This window comes from Coccinella septempunctata, chromosome 3 (genome assembly GCF_907165205.1).
Source record: "Coccinella septempunctata chromosome 3, icCocSept1.1, whole genome shotgun sequence".
NCBI lineage: Eukaryota > Metazoa > Arthropoda > Insecta > Coleoptera > Coccinellidae > Coccinella > Coccinella septempunctata.
In genome coordinates this window covers 39,338,599-39,353,676 of record NC_058191.1, presented here as the reverse complement: position 1 = coordinate 39,353,676, position 15,078 = coordinate 39,338,599, and the positions used below count along the sequence as shown (strand labels likewise).

The following is a 15,078-nucleotide window of genomic DNA, read 5'->3' as shown; positions in this document are numbered from 1 at the left end:
GAATAAACGACCAGCTTCAGTTTAGTAGCGCCCATCAGTGAAAATGTAGCATTTCTTTTCAAATAAATTGATATTTCACGTACTTGAATGCAATTTTCGTAAAATCAGAACAGTCTTTACCTACTTTTACCAAAGAGGATTATTAACGAAGCTTTAAGAGATGAAATCATTGTTAAATAATTTTTTCAAGTTTTATATCTACAGACATATCCAGTATTTCGTATATTTTTACTCTCCATAGCAAAGAAAGGGTAATGTTTACCCAGTAAATCAAGTTTTTCAACCAAATATATGGCAATAGATTTCGAAAAAATAATCAACGACTTTAACGTCAAACTGAAAACAAATAATCCAAAGAACCGCGAATCCGGACTTGTCTCTTGTCATTTTGCTCAACAGCTGATCATCCAACTCGCTGCGCGCAGTTGGCGCACTAATAACCGTTTTATTTGGAACAGCTCAGGGGCGAGAAGCCCGGAGCTGTACCGGTGCATGAAGCACCAAAAAGAAAGCGCCCCCTCAGTCCTCGCCAGATCCACCTGTAGTGGGGGAGGTCTGGATCATGATTAAAAATAGCTTCTCATTACGCTACATTACATTATTTCATAGGATTATTCTACGTTTCTACCAAACTAGTAAACTTTTGTATTCATTCAAAGCTTTTCGTCGATAGCGAAGAGGCAGAAGAGGCTATGAAATTCTTCCATTGGAAATATCATTTTTGAGTCATAAAACAAATCGTCTATTTATAAGTAGCAACCTAGCAGATAAGGAACTTTTCTTAGCATAATGATAGCAAAATCATAGTAAATAAAGGATGTTCAGAGGGGATACGTAATAACTTAATACATTCTAATTAGAAATTTTCGACTAAAATAAAATGGTTCCATTTCTCTTATTGCGGGGAAATTAATTTCCGCGTCTCTTTTGGGGCAAAACCCAAAGATATTACACCTGTCATGTCTAATGTAGAGGAATCTTTGGTAATATCTTAATATTTTTGCAAAACCGAACGTAACTTCAGAGATTAATCCTCCACGGGTCAGAGAAACATAAACTTATTTCTGTGATCTGTGTAATCCTTCGGAAACTTAACCTAAATATTGACAGGAGACATCGTCCACAGAACAGGATATCTTTTTCTTACATAAGCATAACAACAAGAATATTCTTTGATGTCTCCATAAAAGCAATAAATGAACATTAATTTTTCCCGTTACTTTTTCACTTCATTTTCTTGCATCAATGCTGAATTTGATTTGAAATGAAGATCAATTCATTCTTCAATGAAAACGAAGAAAATATTCGGTCTATGAGCACAATAACCTACTTAACTAACCCAACTTTAAAAATTTTCAAAACTGGACGAATTTTTTCTGTTTATCGCTACCTATAAATTAAAATCGCTTTTCTTCCTTCCGCATACTCTTCTCATGCCAAGAAACTTCGAGCAAGTTGAATTATGTCCAAATTAAGAGAATATGTCGTTTCAAATTGCGAGAAAAGTTTTTTGCTCAAATGTTTAAAGGAGCACCAGGTAGGCTGAGATTGAACCAATTGATTTCAAAATTGAATCTATATTTTCAGAGATTAGATCATAGGGCTTTCAATGAGTTTCGTGATATTAGTATTGAATTTGGTAAAGATTATGGCTGTTGCTATGTATCATTAGGTAAAACAAAGTGAGTATTTCGACGTTCTTCAAGGATATACAAAATGATTGTATTCAGTACATTTCCAATGCCATTCTGTGTTTTCTAGAGTTCTAGCTCAGGTATCATGTGAAATACAAGTACCTAAATCATCCAGGCCTAGTGAGGGTATTTTGAATGTTAATATTGAATTGAATCCCCTTGCAGCCCCTAATTTTGATCTCTCTAATAAAACTGATCTATTTACCCAGTTAAATAGAACTCTTGAGAAATGTATCAAAGATTCAAAAGCTATTGATCTGGAATCGCTTTGCATCAAAATGAGTGAGAAGGTGAGCAAAACAATCTAGTACTGGTATCTTTTTTGGTCACTTATATTTTATAATTTTTTTTTGAAGGCTTGGGCAGTAAGAGTTGATATAAATGTATTGAATCACGAGGGAAATATTTTAGATTGTGCTTCCATTGCAGCTTTATCAGCATTATGTCATTTTCGAAGACCAGATATTTCTTGTGACGGTGATGAATTTGTTGTTCTAAGATATGATCAAAAGGATCCTATTCCCTTGGTGATACACCATTACCCAGTTTGCATTACTTATTCCATATTTGAAAGAGGGTAAGAATCAACACCTATAATATGAATTTTCCGTAATAGTCACATTAGGAAAAAATTTTAACTCATTTTATGTTCACTAGTAGGAAGCATATCTTCGCTATTCAAGGAATACTTACCTTGGTTGTCATTCAACCCTTTGTACATGAATTTTGTTCCTATTTTTAGGGAATTTATTTTAGCAGATCCTACACTTTTGGAGGAAGGTGTTGCCGATGCCTTCCTAAATGTTGGAATGAACGCATATAGGGAATTGTGTGGTCTTCATTTAGGAGGTAAAGCAGAATTAACACCCGATGTTTTGATCAGGATAACTCAGATGGCTGGTGCTAGAGCCGCTATTGTCGTTGAACAAATAAAGAAGGCTGTCGAATCTGACAATGAGAAACGGTGAGTTCCATATCGAAACATTCAATTTTTTAAGTGAATGCAACTCATCGGTTCAGAAGAACACATAAATTTTGTAAAGCTGATTAGGTAAAAGAAATACAAAAACCTTTCAAACAATCTTTATTTAGGAATTGGAGTATTGCTCATTTTCATAAATTTTAGTGTGGAAAGACATTCATCAACTTGCCACATATTATAAAAGAAAAACTCTCAACTATAGGTTATTTCTCAAATTAATTAGTAGTAAAGTTCCTTACTGATCGAATACTCAATTCTTTGGCTTTCTAACTACATTTACAACTCATTTTGTGTTCTTTTCTTAGGTTAAGGAAAGAAATGATAGGATTCCACAACAGTATAAACAAATCAACAGAAATTCAGGAGGACCTTGAATCCTGTTTCGATTTATGGAAAACTGTACCTAGGAAAAGGAAAACTGCAAAACAAGAAAAAATCCAAATGGAAGTGGATATGACAGATGATGCCGATTCATCTGGAAATAATTCTAGCAAAATTGAACAGAAAGGTGAAGGCTCTGCTGTTTTGGTACCGGAGGAATTCAAGCAAGTCGATGAGGTTTGGGGTGATAGCAGCGAAGAAGATAACGATGAGGATGTAATTGAGATACCAAGGAAAAGTATGTATATAAAAATATTAAACTTACTACTTCAAGCTTGAGATAGTAGTAAAATGATGATGTTTTTTATTAGTGTTTGTCATTTATATTTTTGTTACAGTTCAAGCAATCTCTCTGATCGATTCTGATAGTGAAGAAGAGACTACAGTGGTTTTAAACGCAACGAAAAAGAAAAAAAGGAAAGGAAAAAGTCACTCAGCACTACAATAATGATTAACGCAAGAAGATGAAGTTGCCAACTTTTATTTTGATGTCTATAAATCTACAATATATCGATCAATTAAATACTATAGTTACAACTCTAAAAATTACAAATAAAACAATTCGATACTTTCTTACACTTGTGTCTTATGCAGTATCTGAATTAACCCCGTTCTTCTGATCCAGTTTGTTGGCGTTCGTTTTGACAGTATAAATAAATAATGTGATAACTTCCTTCTCCTTGATAGGGATGGTTTTGAAATGTTTCATTAAACACTGAAATCAGAAAACGAATTTTAAGACATTCTTTCAGTAATCTTTTAAGTGGAAATGAATAGAAAAACCCTTATAATTTATAGGTTAGCACTAAAGTCCTTCAATACATAACATGTACTTACATCTGCTAATTGTGCTTTGTTCATCCCCGGCCTAGTTGGAACTTTAAAATGCTTCTTGTACCTTCTTAATGTATTGACTTGCAACTGGAATAAATCAACATCTGTAGCCTCTGTATCGGTTTCATTGCTGTCGTCCTCAGAGTCTTTTCTCTTTCTTTTTGTTCTAGCACTTTGAATTATCATTTTATGATTATCACAGATATAAATATGCCTCGCCTCAAAAAACAGAAGAAAAATTTTTCAATTTTAGGAAATAATGTAGCTTCGATGAGATCCATGCTTGAGCTTTTAAGCCTCAACCCAGTCATGCAGGTGAAAGTGGAAAAGTTTGTATTCTTACCGAGTTATCTAATGCTAAGTTGAGCCTTCTTTGTGTGACGGTTTTCTGGATTCTCTTGCTGTAAGATGCATTTCCAGCAATTTCAATGCATCTCTGGCCATTGTCTATTAAACAGCAAATCTGCTCAGTGGGTTCCCTTGAATCCTCCTCCCCGGTGCTAAACCCGTTCATTTTGTTCACATTCGACTATAAGTAGTACATCTGAATCTTGAATCACATTCTACAGCTGGTTTTTTCGCCACTGCATAATTTTTTAAGACTCAATATATTCAGCTGTTTCACACCGCTTCTTTTGACAAATCATATACACAAATTTGTCAAAATTCACCTCATAACTTCAATCTGAAGGAATTTTGTGGATTTAAAATAACGTACAATAAGAAATTAAACAACACGAAAGAATCCACTACTTGAGCTCACCATGACATTCTCACAAACATTTCGTCAAAGATTATAGAGTAGGAAGATGGGAAACGACCCTACTAATCTAGTACTAAAAACCGACTACACTTTGGGCCTGTGTTTCACATACTGAGAAATTAGATGGCGCTGAAATCGTAATGTCAAACAGTAAAATTACAGTTGTCTGCTTTGTAATTTAAGGGCGCGAAATTCGAATTTTATTCCTTGTATTGGATTCGAATATCGACTTAGTCGAGACCAGAAAAAAACATCCTGAGCTACAAAACAGTACCAGGGCTTTGTTTCGTGATCAGGATGTTTTTTTTATGTAAACATTGTTTTGAATAAATTAATATTAATGAAATACTCTGTTAGATTTGCTATATTTTTATTCGAAATTTATAAAAAAATATGAGAGAATTGAAGATTTTACAAGGTATATTTAATGGTGAGGTTTTTTTTGACATGTACAACTGGTGAGAATAATTGTGTCGAAATTCTCACTTGAATAAAGGATACGAAAGTACATATTGAATATTATATATCAAAGTTCTTATTTCCATGTAATAAATTTTTTTGAGGCAATAGAATTTGTTGAATTTGTACAATCTTTATCAGAAATCTAAATGAACAAATAATCGATATAGGTACCATATATTTTGCATTCCAAGGAGTTGATTGTTAATTTCAGTTTTCGGATCTTTCTATCACTTCTGGGGAAAGACTTAGAAGTACTCTACAGAGTGTGGGAACTTCTTTCAGGTACACTCGAAAGAATATCTGAAAAAGGGGAAGTTCTTGTAATCTACTTTCATAATAAAACAATTTTCTCATATATAAGATGATAATTCATTCAATTATTTGTGTCACAGATATCTAGGATGACTTACCATCAGTATTTGTCGTAACACTTTCAATCTGCTTGCTTTCCATTTAATGTGACCCCTCCATGAACGGAATGCTTCCTGCATATAAAAAAGATATGCATTCAATATATGATAAATGAGTAATGAATTCAGTTATGCATTGCGGATATCTAGGAAGACTTACCATCAGTATTCGATGTATCAGTTTCAAACTGCTCGCCCTCCATCGCATGTGGTTCCTTTGGTGGCCCTTTCATGCATGGGATGCTTCCTGCATACAGCAACTTGCGTGGATGGAAAGATTCAAATTGAATTTAAGTAAAATGCAAAGATTATAGATTACAGAACCTAACTCTATAATCTTTGATAGAATGTTCACTGCACATGGTGTAGCTTTCACTCAAGTCAATGTCTTGACGCCCGGAAAATTCTATCCACTTCAGAACACTGAAAATAAAAATCAATCAACATCCTAGTCACATGGTACGAGTTTCAATACTTACGATTCCATTTTCTTTGGTTAATTCAAAAAACTTATATTCGGAGAATCCCAAACGGCAATTTCAACAGTTCTTCACCATACAATATTTTCCATACGACATTTTGAACTTTATATACACAAATAACATTGAAATAAGGTGACTAGAACGAGCGAGTTGAACGAGCGGTACGAAAATCAAAACGTAAACATGTTGACATGACATGCCAAATGGCCCTTGAATAAATATTTTAACCAGTCTTAGTATTTTAATACACAACGGAACCACCAGGCGGCGCTCACGTAAGTGTAGTCGCTTCGTTTCCCATCTTCCTTCTCTATAATCTTTGCATTTCGTATTTCGTTGCGTTTGCGTTTCGTCTTTTGACAAACAGAGATAGAAACAGTGACACTGACAACAATGCCGCGGTGTTGTCAGGTTACCCCGTCCAAAATCACATGTTAGCAGGAATTTTCGGACTCGGCTTTCGGCCATATACCCAGCCACCAGTGGTGTAGTGATTATTTTTAGAACTTTTGACTTCCTCGGGGTTAGGACAACATTTACAGAACTAGTGCCGGGACAAAAGGACAAAAGCTAGTTTTATCAATGGAATTTAGTATTATCGAAAATTCTATTAGGTAAATTGTTACGAATTCGGTGCAATAATTTCGAAATATCCTAAGCTATATTTGATGTTCTGAGATCTAGCGCTAACAATGGAATTAGCTACAAGATTTAAATGTCGATAAAACCCACCACCGATTCAGATACTCTAGAAAATTGAAAAAATTGTTATTTCTTCATTACCAGAACAAAGCTGCATAGATAATGGGCAAGAATTTATATCCATCGAACTGTGGTACTCTGTATATTTATTGTTTTATTAATCCAAGGCGGCAACGAAATTGTATTTTGAAAATGAGAATAGTTGTCATGAGAGAAGTCTCTATATTTCAATCAAAATCAAAATTAAATATTATTTAATTATTATGGCGCGATTTGGGGCTGGAAGAAAATCAAAAAGTGGAAAGAAAAAAGCCCTTCAATTGAAGGGTAGACAAATGTCTAAAAAAAGACCTTTGCTTCCGAAGAAAGGTGTGACACAAACATCATACGAAACTGGATTCTTCGATTTCTTCAAAGTGTTCTGGAAGAATAATCAACGTATGGAATTATGCAATTTAACAAAGCAAGTTGTAAACGCTTGGGAAGCTCTTCTCCCGAAACCAAAGCTGAGCAAGCGGAAAGTTCTCAAGGATTACTCCAAAGAATACAAAGCACTTCAAGAAGAAACACGAAGGCAACTGCTAGCGAAACAGGAACTTCAGAGAAATAAAAGGGAAAACATGGAAAGGAAAAGAATGAAGAAAACGAATGAAGATGATTCGGGGACCGAAACTGAGGCAAATAGCAGAAGCAACTTCGATGATACCGATGAAAGCATCCGTAGTGACAAGCGAGGAGGTACTGATAACGAAAGTCAAAGCAGTATGGACGAAAAACAAACTCATACTGATGATGAGAGCATGAGTGAGAAAAATAGTGCATCGTATGGCGAATCTGGAAGTGAGTATGAGAGTGATAAGGAAACCCTTGTTGAAAACCGAAGAGAAAAACGTAAGAGGAAGGGAAGAAAGTATAAAAGCTATGACGAATATGTCAAGATCAGAAATAAAAAGTTCAAATTAGACTCAGATGATGCCGATGGAAACAGCAAAGGAAGAGCTGGTCATGAGACCAATCAGGAAGCAAATAACAGGCAGGACCAACAAGAAGATTGCGACAAAGTCCCTAAGGATAATATATTTTTTCCGATGAGAGAAGAACAGTCATTCGATAGAATAGTCAGGAACAATTACGATGACCAGAATGAAATGTTGAGAAAACTCAAGGAATACGGATCCAACATCGATTCGGATAATCCAGAAAATGACAATAAAAGAACGGATAGCGTGGACAGCCTTTCTTCCGGTCTTGCAGGTCCAAAATTTCCATCGCAAGGAAGACACAGCAGCGGAAAACTGTGCACTCCAACTGATACTCTCCACGTTAAGAATTTGGTGGTGGGCATAAGGCAGCCTGAGTTACAAGACATCTTCAGAGTTTTCTTGAACGATATAGTTTTGATCAGAGTATTGGATAACAAATTTAACGGAGAAGCCGTTGTTGCCTTTAAAAACGTTGAAGCTGCCCAGAAAGCATGGAGTCAAATGAACGGGGTGGAGTATAAACGTCTTCCATTAGTCTTGGAATTCTCGAATAAGGAGGACTTATTATAATGCATGAGGGAAAATCAAATTAATATATTTCTTTAGGAAATGATGTGATTTCTGAATAAATTTGCAGCTAAAATCAATAAAAGAGGTTTTATTGTCAGAAAAATCATCGTAAAGCTAGAAGTGATACATATTCTGAAAGAATAACGCTTCTAGCAATGAATCTATAAATTTTATCGATCTCGGTGGAACGTTTGGTCTTGACGAATTTTTAAGAGACCCTATCTTTTTCGGAATTTACAAAGTAAAATGATTTGGACGTCTTTTACTGCCAGATGGGCTAGGATGCATTCCTTCACCGTAGATGAAGGAATACATCGAATAAAGGGGTAAGTGGCTTCGAAATAGAACCTACACGAAACAGGAATTACTCAGAAATACGAAGTATAATAAAATTCGGGTGCTGGTGGAACAAATTGAAAAAAAAATGTAACAAATTCAAGTAGTTTTGGCGAGATTATTTGGCTGGTGCAGCTCTAACAAAACTGGAAGAATAATAATCATACTCCCTTTGGTTGCTATTGCTCGGATATTCAAACCCAAATCACAAGTTTTTTACATAGCAACATGAGATTTGTGTGCAGGGGAGTTGTCCTCCAAAAACAAAACACCTTTGGATAGCTTTCTGCCTCTTTTCTCTCCAATTTTATATCGTAGAGTGGTCAGTAATATCGAATAGTAATCTCCGGTTATTATTCTACCCTTATCCAGAAAATCAAACATGATTACTCCATGGCAATCCGAAAAAACTGAAGCAAGAACTTTTCCAGCAGATTTTTGGACACGAAACTTCTTAGGCCTTGGAGAACCAGAGTGTCGTCATTCCATCAATTGTTGCTTTGTTTCTGGATCGTATAAATGTACCCAAGTCTCATTCATAGTAACAATTCGGTTTAAGAAGTCTACATTGTTTTCAAATCGAGCACAGATCGAACTCGATGCTTCTACCCTTATATGCTTTTGGTCAACATTCAAATTTGGGGATCCATTTTGCAGCAATTTTTCTCATGTCCAAATTGAAGTGAACTATATGATGAACGAGTTCCTATGAAATATTCAGCGCTTCAGATATCCGCTTTAGCCCAATTCGCGGTCTGATAAAATCATATCATGAACTGCATCGATATTTTCGGGGACTGATACAGAAACTGGCCTTCCCGATCGGTCATCATCTTCAATGGAAAATTCACCTCTTTTGAAGCTTGCAGTCCAATTTTTCATGGTCTCATACGAAGGACGTTGATCCCCATGGGTATTAAGCATATCTTAGTAAATCTGCTTACTTCTTAACCCTTTTAAATACAGGTACTCGATGATGGCTCGATACTCCATTTTTTCGATTTCCACAATTTCGATGGACATCCTCTTTCTTTTAATTTATTGCGTAACTCTGGTTTACTTTTTTGACCTCAAACTTCACACTGACACTTCTAATGAGATATTGTTCGTTCCTATGGAAACGCAATATTGTTTTTTAAGCATGAAACCGGTCTAGGTTAACTAGATATCAAGACATCCTCTCTTACACAAATCTCGTTAAGCTTGATTGTAATTATTTAATCTTTCAGTGAATACTCAAATCAACAGGTTCGAGTGTTCTAAAATCGCTGTTTCATGTGCCTATTTAAAATGAATAAATACAATAAATACATCCCAAAAGGCATTCCTCATTGAAACTTCATTTTACACCCCACAATATATAAGGTCTCCAGATAATTTCCCATCCAGGAAGTTCAAATGGCCTCAGCGACCAGTGATATAATTCATAAGTTGTTTGGTCGGGGTCAACATTCAGACTGAGATGACTGGAAAGAGGAATCTCCACCAGAGTAGCAAATATGTATAACGAAATCAATATTTTAGGTGCTTTTCCGAAGAGTCCTTATATAAAATGGTCCCTACGAACGCCGGGAACGTTTTGCGTTGCGCGCAAGCTCCCATTTCCCGAAGCGCACTACGATATTCAGTCAAAAGATATCCTCAACGCGCTTAGGCCACTGGAACCGAGGTTGTCCTTGCGGGTTGCCTATAAATTAGAACACAAGTGGGTCCCTGAAGGTGCTCGTAACAGCTGAAACGGTGAACTGGGATATCAATCATGCGATGGAATTTGAAGGTAGGTGAAAGTCGTCGAGGCTACCAATTGTAGTCATTGTGTCATTTATTCGTCGATGTTATAAATTGCTCGATTTGATGATCATTGTTTATATTCGAGATACTGCTACTTGATTGTTGAATGGCGTGTGGAATTTTGGAAAAAGAACTAAACGGTGCCCTGCTTTGTGCAAATTCAAAAAGGATTCTTAAATGGAAACATAGTTTTCATTAGTAAAATTGATATCTGTCCTAGATATTAACGAAATTTTGAAACAGTTTTCCTTTATTCAATATATAATATCACATCTTAACTTTTAGGATTTTCATTTTGAATGAGTGATATAGTTTAGGTTTCCGATAGTTGTTCATAGTATTTGCAAATAATATCGATAGTAGTGGATTGCGTTCGAAATCTAAGTCAAAAATTTCCCTGAGCAAATTGTTCTGAAACATGTTGCACCATTGGTTCATTCTTCGAATTTTCTTTCTCAAAATCCCAACAAAAATGAACAACAGGTTGTTAGGCATGTATTTTATGATACATGCTATGAAAGGACGGTCTAATTTGAATCTCAGGAAGGAAGAATTGATTAGATTATGAATTTTCAAGAAAATGAAGAGATAGGTCTTTAAAATCACGAAGTAACATGTAAATTCTGCCCTGAATTCTACACTTCTATTCGAAGTGTAATAAAACGAACCATACTAGAGCATCAAATATCTCGTAAAATTTCCAGGTTTGCTTATGGAACATGATTTTTTATTTGTTCTTCAACAGTCGGAGCTGCCTTTATAAGCTAGCACAAATACGAGTTTTGAGAACATTACACCTACACGAAATTCTAGGTATTTCAATGATCATATTCAAGGTTTCAATCACAAATTATTGTTGGGAAATTCTGAAGACAATTTTATAAAAAAACTTCATTGATGAAGGAGAGGAAGTTTTACATTGTCAGTGGATTTAAATTTGATGGCGTTTTTCATAAATATGGAAGAATTCTACAGGTAAATTAATATTTTGAATCAGGCAAATATTCATGTGTACCTAATGCTGGAGTTTGTCATTTACCCTCTTCTAGGGTAGGAGGATAGTTGAGTTATTTTAAATGGCAACAAAATTTTTGCGATGGATGTAGGTTCGTTGAAAATACTAAGTAAGATTAGAAAATCAGCTAGATGATAATGGAAATATTATATTAAATTTTGCGAGGAAACTCACTCTGACTTGAAACCTTTATGTAGGTTTTTCCTCTAGGGACATTCAAGGTCGGTTGTGCAAAAAATACAGCCCCTAGATGTAGAAGAATTGAAAGTAAGAATTTTGAGAAATTCAAGTTGTAGTTATCCAAAACATAAGGTCCGAATTTTAAAATTAGTTAGACTTTTATCAAAAATAATCTTTTATAGTACAAAATTTTTCATTATTTTCATGTTTTATTCCGTGTTTTGCTATCTTCCCTATTCTACCATTCCTTGTGTGTGGCGTTTTTGGAAAGCCAATTGAATTTCCTTTAGAACAAGTTGTTACTCATCCCCTCTTTTCATTTAAGATTTTGGGGGATGCTTTCATCAGCTCCCAGGGTTGATACAAATTGATTGACGTTTATCTATGCCCAGCGAGCACAAACATCCCTGGGATGTTTTGGGATGTTTCGAAAATGTTGGCATGAGGATGTTTCTTTGAAACGTAATATTCACTTCCCAAAGAGGTCTCCAAAGGCTATTGGAAATCTTTATTTGTTCTGATATGTGCCATCTGTGGCATTTCTTCGTCTACCTACTGAGAGGTACTGTCGAGTTGAAAATAATGTAAACGTGTGGATATCTTCTCAATATACAATTCATCTATTTCATTTTGCCGCCATTTCCACTTTCTTCGTAGTTTGGACTGTGGACTGTTCGGAGTTGAAAGTTGATTGGTGATTTGTATAATATTAACTACTTCTGTGTTGGTTTTGATTGTGAATTTAGGATCGATCTCTTCATAGTAACCAACTACAATTAAGTAAGAAATTAAGTAAGTATTACATGAATTAAATGTATAGTATAATGTCCAGAAACATACATATAACCTCAAAAGAATCCACGCTGCGTGGTTAATATTATTTGTGTATTTGGGACTAGGTATGAGAGATCATTGTATTTTGGTTGGAATAATCGAATGGTATATGGAAGGTTATTATAATTATTCAAGAAATAACTTTATAAAGTTTAAAGCCATATCATCGAGGATTTCAACATATTTCGATAATCTATCTCTGCCGTTGATAATTCCCAGAATATTGTATAAGATTACTCTTCCGACGATGATAATAATCATTCATCACTTGTGAATCACAAAATAATTCAAATTGTCCCAGAAAAGTTCTTGTTTTTGAAAACTCCTTTAAATTGTTCTATTTTGTATCTTTGAATACCAGTGAAAAAAATTTAATAAATAAAATCGTTTCGCAAATCAACCTGGTCAGGAGCTTTACAACTCAAATCTTCCAGATCCTTTCATGCAGCTATTTTCTCTGTTATTTTAATTAGAAAAAATCATCTTAACCTTCATATATTTTGTGAATTAATTGTTTGAATTGTTTTTATTTTGTAGATGTGATCCATAAAAAATTCCAAATCACTAGGAAAGTATTCGAACTCTATGGCAAAGATTGGTTTAGGCAGAGGAGGAGGGACGATAAAATGAAGGGAAAATAAATTTTTCATAAATTTTTTTTCATTTTCCCTTTCGGTACATCTAAAATTATAATTATAATATAATTTTTTATGTTAAATGTGATATTTCTTTTTGGTTATTTATGTTTGTTTTATTGAATGTGATATATTTTTTTGTTTATTCTCCCTTTCTGTAGTATAATATTTATCAATTGTTTTTTGTTGTTCAATTTTTTATGTGAAATGTGATTTCTTTTCCTTTTGTACCTGTTGAAGTATCATTAAAATATTTTTATTCTTATATAGTATTCTGTATTTCATTTAAAAACTTTGTAGTTCATTTAAAATTGAATGTGGTATCCTCAAACATTCAAATGAAAGAAAAAAGGCCTCACAAAAGAATTTCATATAAAGTCTTACAAACAGCGATTTCGTGTGCGCAAAGCGCTTTAGAAATGTTCTATTGTGTACATGAAAAGGCTATCAAAAAAACTTCTGAGTAGTTCTTTTTGTGACATCCCAGGGACATCTATGTAATAGCCGCCTGCGGCGGACATTGGCTGTTCTATAAAAGTTCTATTCATGTATAAACAGAACATCGCAGTGGATGTTCAATGTCTCGAAATCTCTTACTTTTAACATCTCTGAGATGTTTTTGTGCTCGCTGGGTGCATTTCTTCTGATTTTGCAAGCAGGCCCAGATATAAAATGGTGGTACCTGGTACCTTTTCAAATTGACACAATGTATGCTCGAACAACAATATCAGGTGGCTCATGGATTGGAGCGTGGATCTTCTGAACCCAATTTTCGATGAGCACAAATGTGTTCCTTAGAATTCTAACAATTTTTAATCTTACGTCAAAGAAAGACTTTCCTGAAGAAAAACTACGGAACGAATTTTCCCATTGTGACCTCTATTTCCTTTCGAGGCAAAGAACCTTCGGAAAAAAATATATCGATACAATGGAGGAAATAACAATCCTTTGTGGGAAATTCCGAGCGTTTTTTTCAATTTCCACATCTCGAAACTGACATTGTCGTCGACGAAGGAAGCAGTCGTTACAGAGGTGAAAATGTAGGAGGGCAAATAAGCGTTGGTTGGAATATAAACACATTCGCCGCTTTGGGAATAACGAATTGCTCAATAATTCGTTATGTGCTTCTGATCAGATCGCCAACTGCGTTTTCTTCACAGGAATTAGAGTCGTTCCATGTTTGACGTAGTGTGAATGCGTAAGAGGAAATCGAATGACACATGCATGAACGAGAAGGTTACCATTTTGCCCAAAGGTCTGTAATTTTCGAATTTTGAACAGGACCGTCTCTAGGGGGTAGGCAGTCACCTAGGGCGCCAAGATTTTGGTATGAAAGTAGATCACCTTTGGTATTCATCAGAGGCAACATGACAGCTGTGCGTTATATCCAGGTAACCATTCCTAGGCAATGTATATAGGTACAGTGTGTCAATTTGAAAAGCTACCATCCCTTCAAAATAAGGTGTCACTCAACCCTTCTACCCATTCAAGATTTTAGGGGCTGCTATTTGGATACAAATTGATTAGAACTAACTGTATGAGATGTCTCCTTAAAAACCAAAGTTTAACTCATCATTCTTTATGATTTTGTATGGAGGTCGTGAAAATTAGAAACACAACATAACCGGTAACATATACAAGCTGAGTCTTTGACTCGTATAAAGATTTCAACAGTAGATTCTTGAAGTCAAAAGAAACACTTTTTTCCTTTACCATTTTTCCGAATTCGATCGGTTTAAAAGATACAGCAGGCTATTGAAAAATCATAAAAAAAATTATTTTTAGTTCTATCTCACAAACGGATTTATTATTTTTATGAAATTAATTTCGGGATATAGTTTTTCCTTTATTTGATGAATCTTTTTCGAACACAATTCAATATCCACGTCTTCCAGTTTTCTCATTATGTCCATTGCGTACCAAAAAATGCCAAAAATTCAAAGAACCCAACTCTTGAAACCAAGTTGAATGCTATATATAACGAGTATATATTCGAACGTTTTGTGAAATAAAATTATTCCTCA

General features: G+C 34.8%; 4 protein-coding genes across 4 annotated transcripts in view; 3 read left to right on the top strand and 1 right to left on the bottom strand.

Annotated features, from left to right (window-relative positions):
* Positions 1 to 1,321: 1,321 nt before the first annotated feature.
* Positions 1,322 to 3,633, top strand: LOC123309918 (exosome complex component RRP45). The gene is made up of 7 exons (XM_044893227.1): positions 1,322 to 1,537; positions 1,588 to 1,682; positions 1,762 to 1,984; positions 2,051 to 2,271; positions 2,437 to 2,658; positions 2,982 to 3,295; positions 3,396 to 3,633. The coding sequence occupies exons 1-7, from the start codon at positions 1,463 to 1,465 to the stop codon at positions 3,503 to 3,505; spliced, it is 1,260 nt and encodes a 419-aa protein (XP_044749162.1). The 5' UTR covers positions 1,322 to 1,462; the 3' UTR covers positions 3,506 to 3,633.
* Positions 3,523 to 4,673, bottom strand: LOC123309919 (histone deacetylase complex subunit SAP30 homolog). The gene is made up of 3 exons (XM_044893228.1): positions 4,235 to 4,673; positions 3,895 to 4,110; positions 3,523 to 3,772 (listed from the first exon to the last, which is right to left on the bottom strand). The coding sequence occupies exons 1-3, from the start codon at positions 4,403 to 4,405 to the stop codon at positions 3,644 to 3,646; spliced, it is 516 nt and encodes a 171-aa protein (XP_044749163.1). The 5' UTR covers positions 4,406 to 4,673; the 3' UTR covers positions 3,523 to 3,643.
* Positions 4,674 to 6,973: 2,300 nt separating this feature from the next.
* LOC123310426 (NF-kappa-B-activating protein-like) lies at positions 6,974 to 8,263 on the top strand. The gene has a single exon (XM_044893893.1). It carries the CDS (start codon positions 6,974 to 6,976, stop codon positions 8,261 to 8,263), a length of 1,290 nt encoding a protein of 429 aa, XP_044749828.1.
* A 1,974-nt stretch (positions 8,264 to 10,237) lies between these two features.
* The window catches only part of LOC123309817 (neuroglobin-like), a 45,525-nt gene continuing 40,684 nt past the window's right edge, over positions 10,238 to 15,078 (top strand). Inside the window, exon 1 of the mRNA XM_044893092.1 lies at positions 10,238 to 10,376. The gene's annotated coding sequence lies outside the window, so the exon portion shown is untranslated. The remainder of the gene's footprint in view (positions 10,377 to 15,078) is intronic.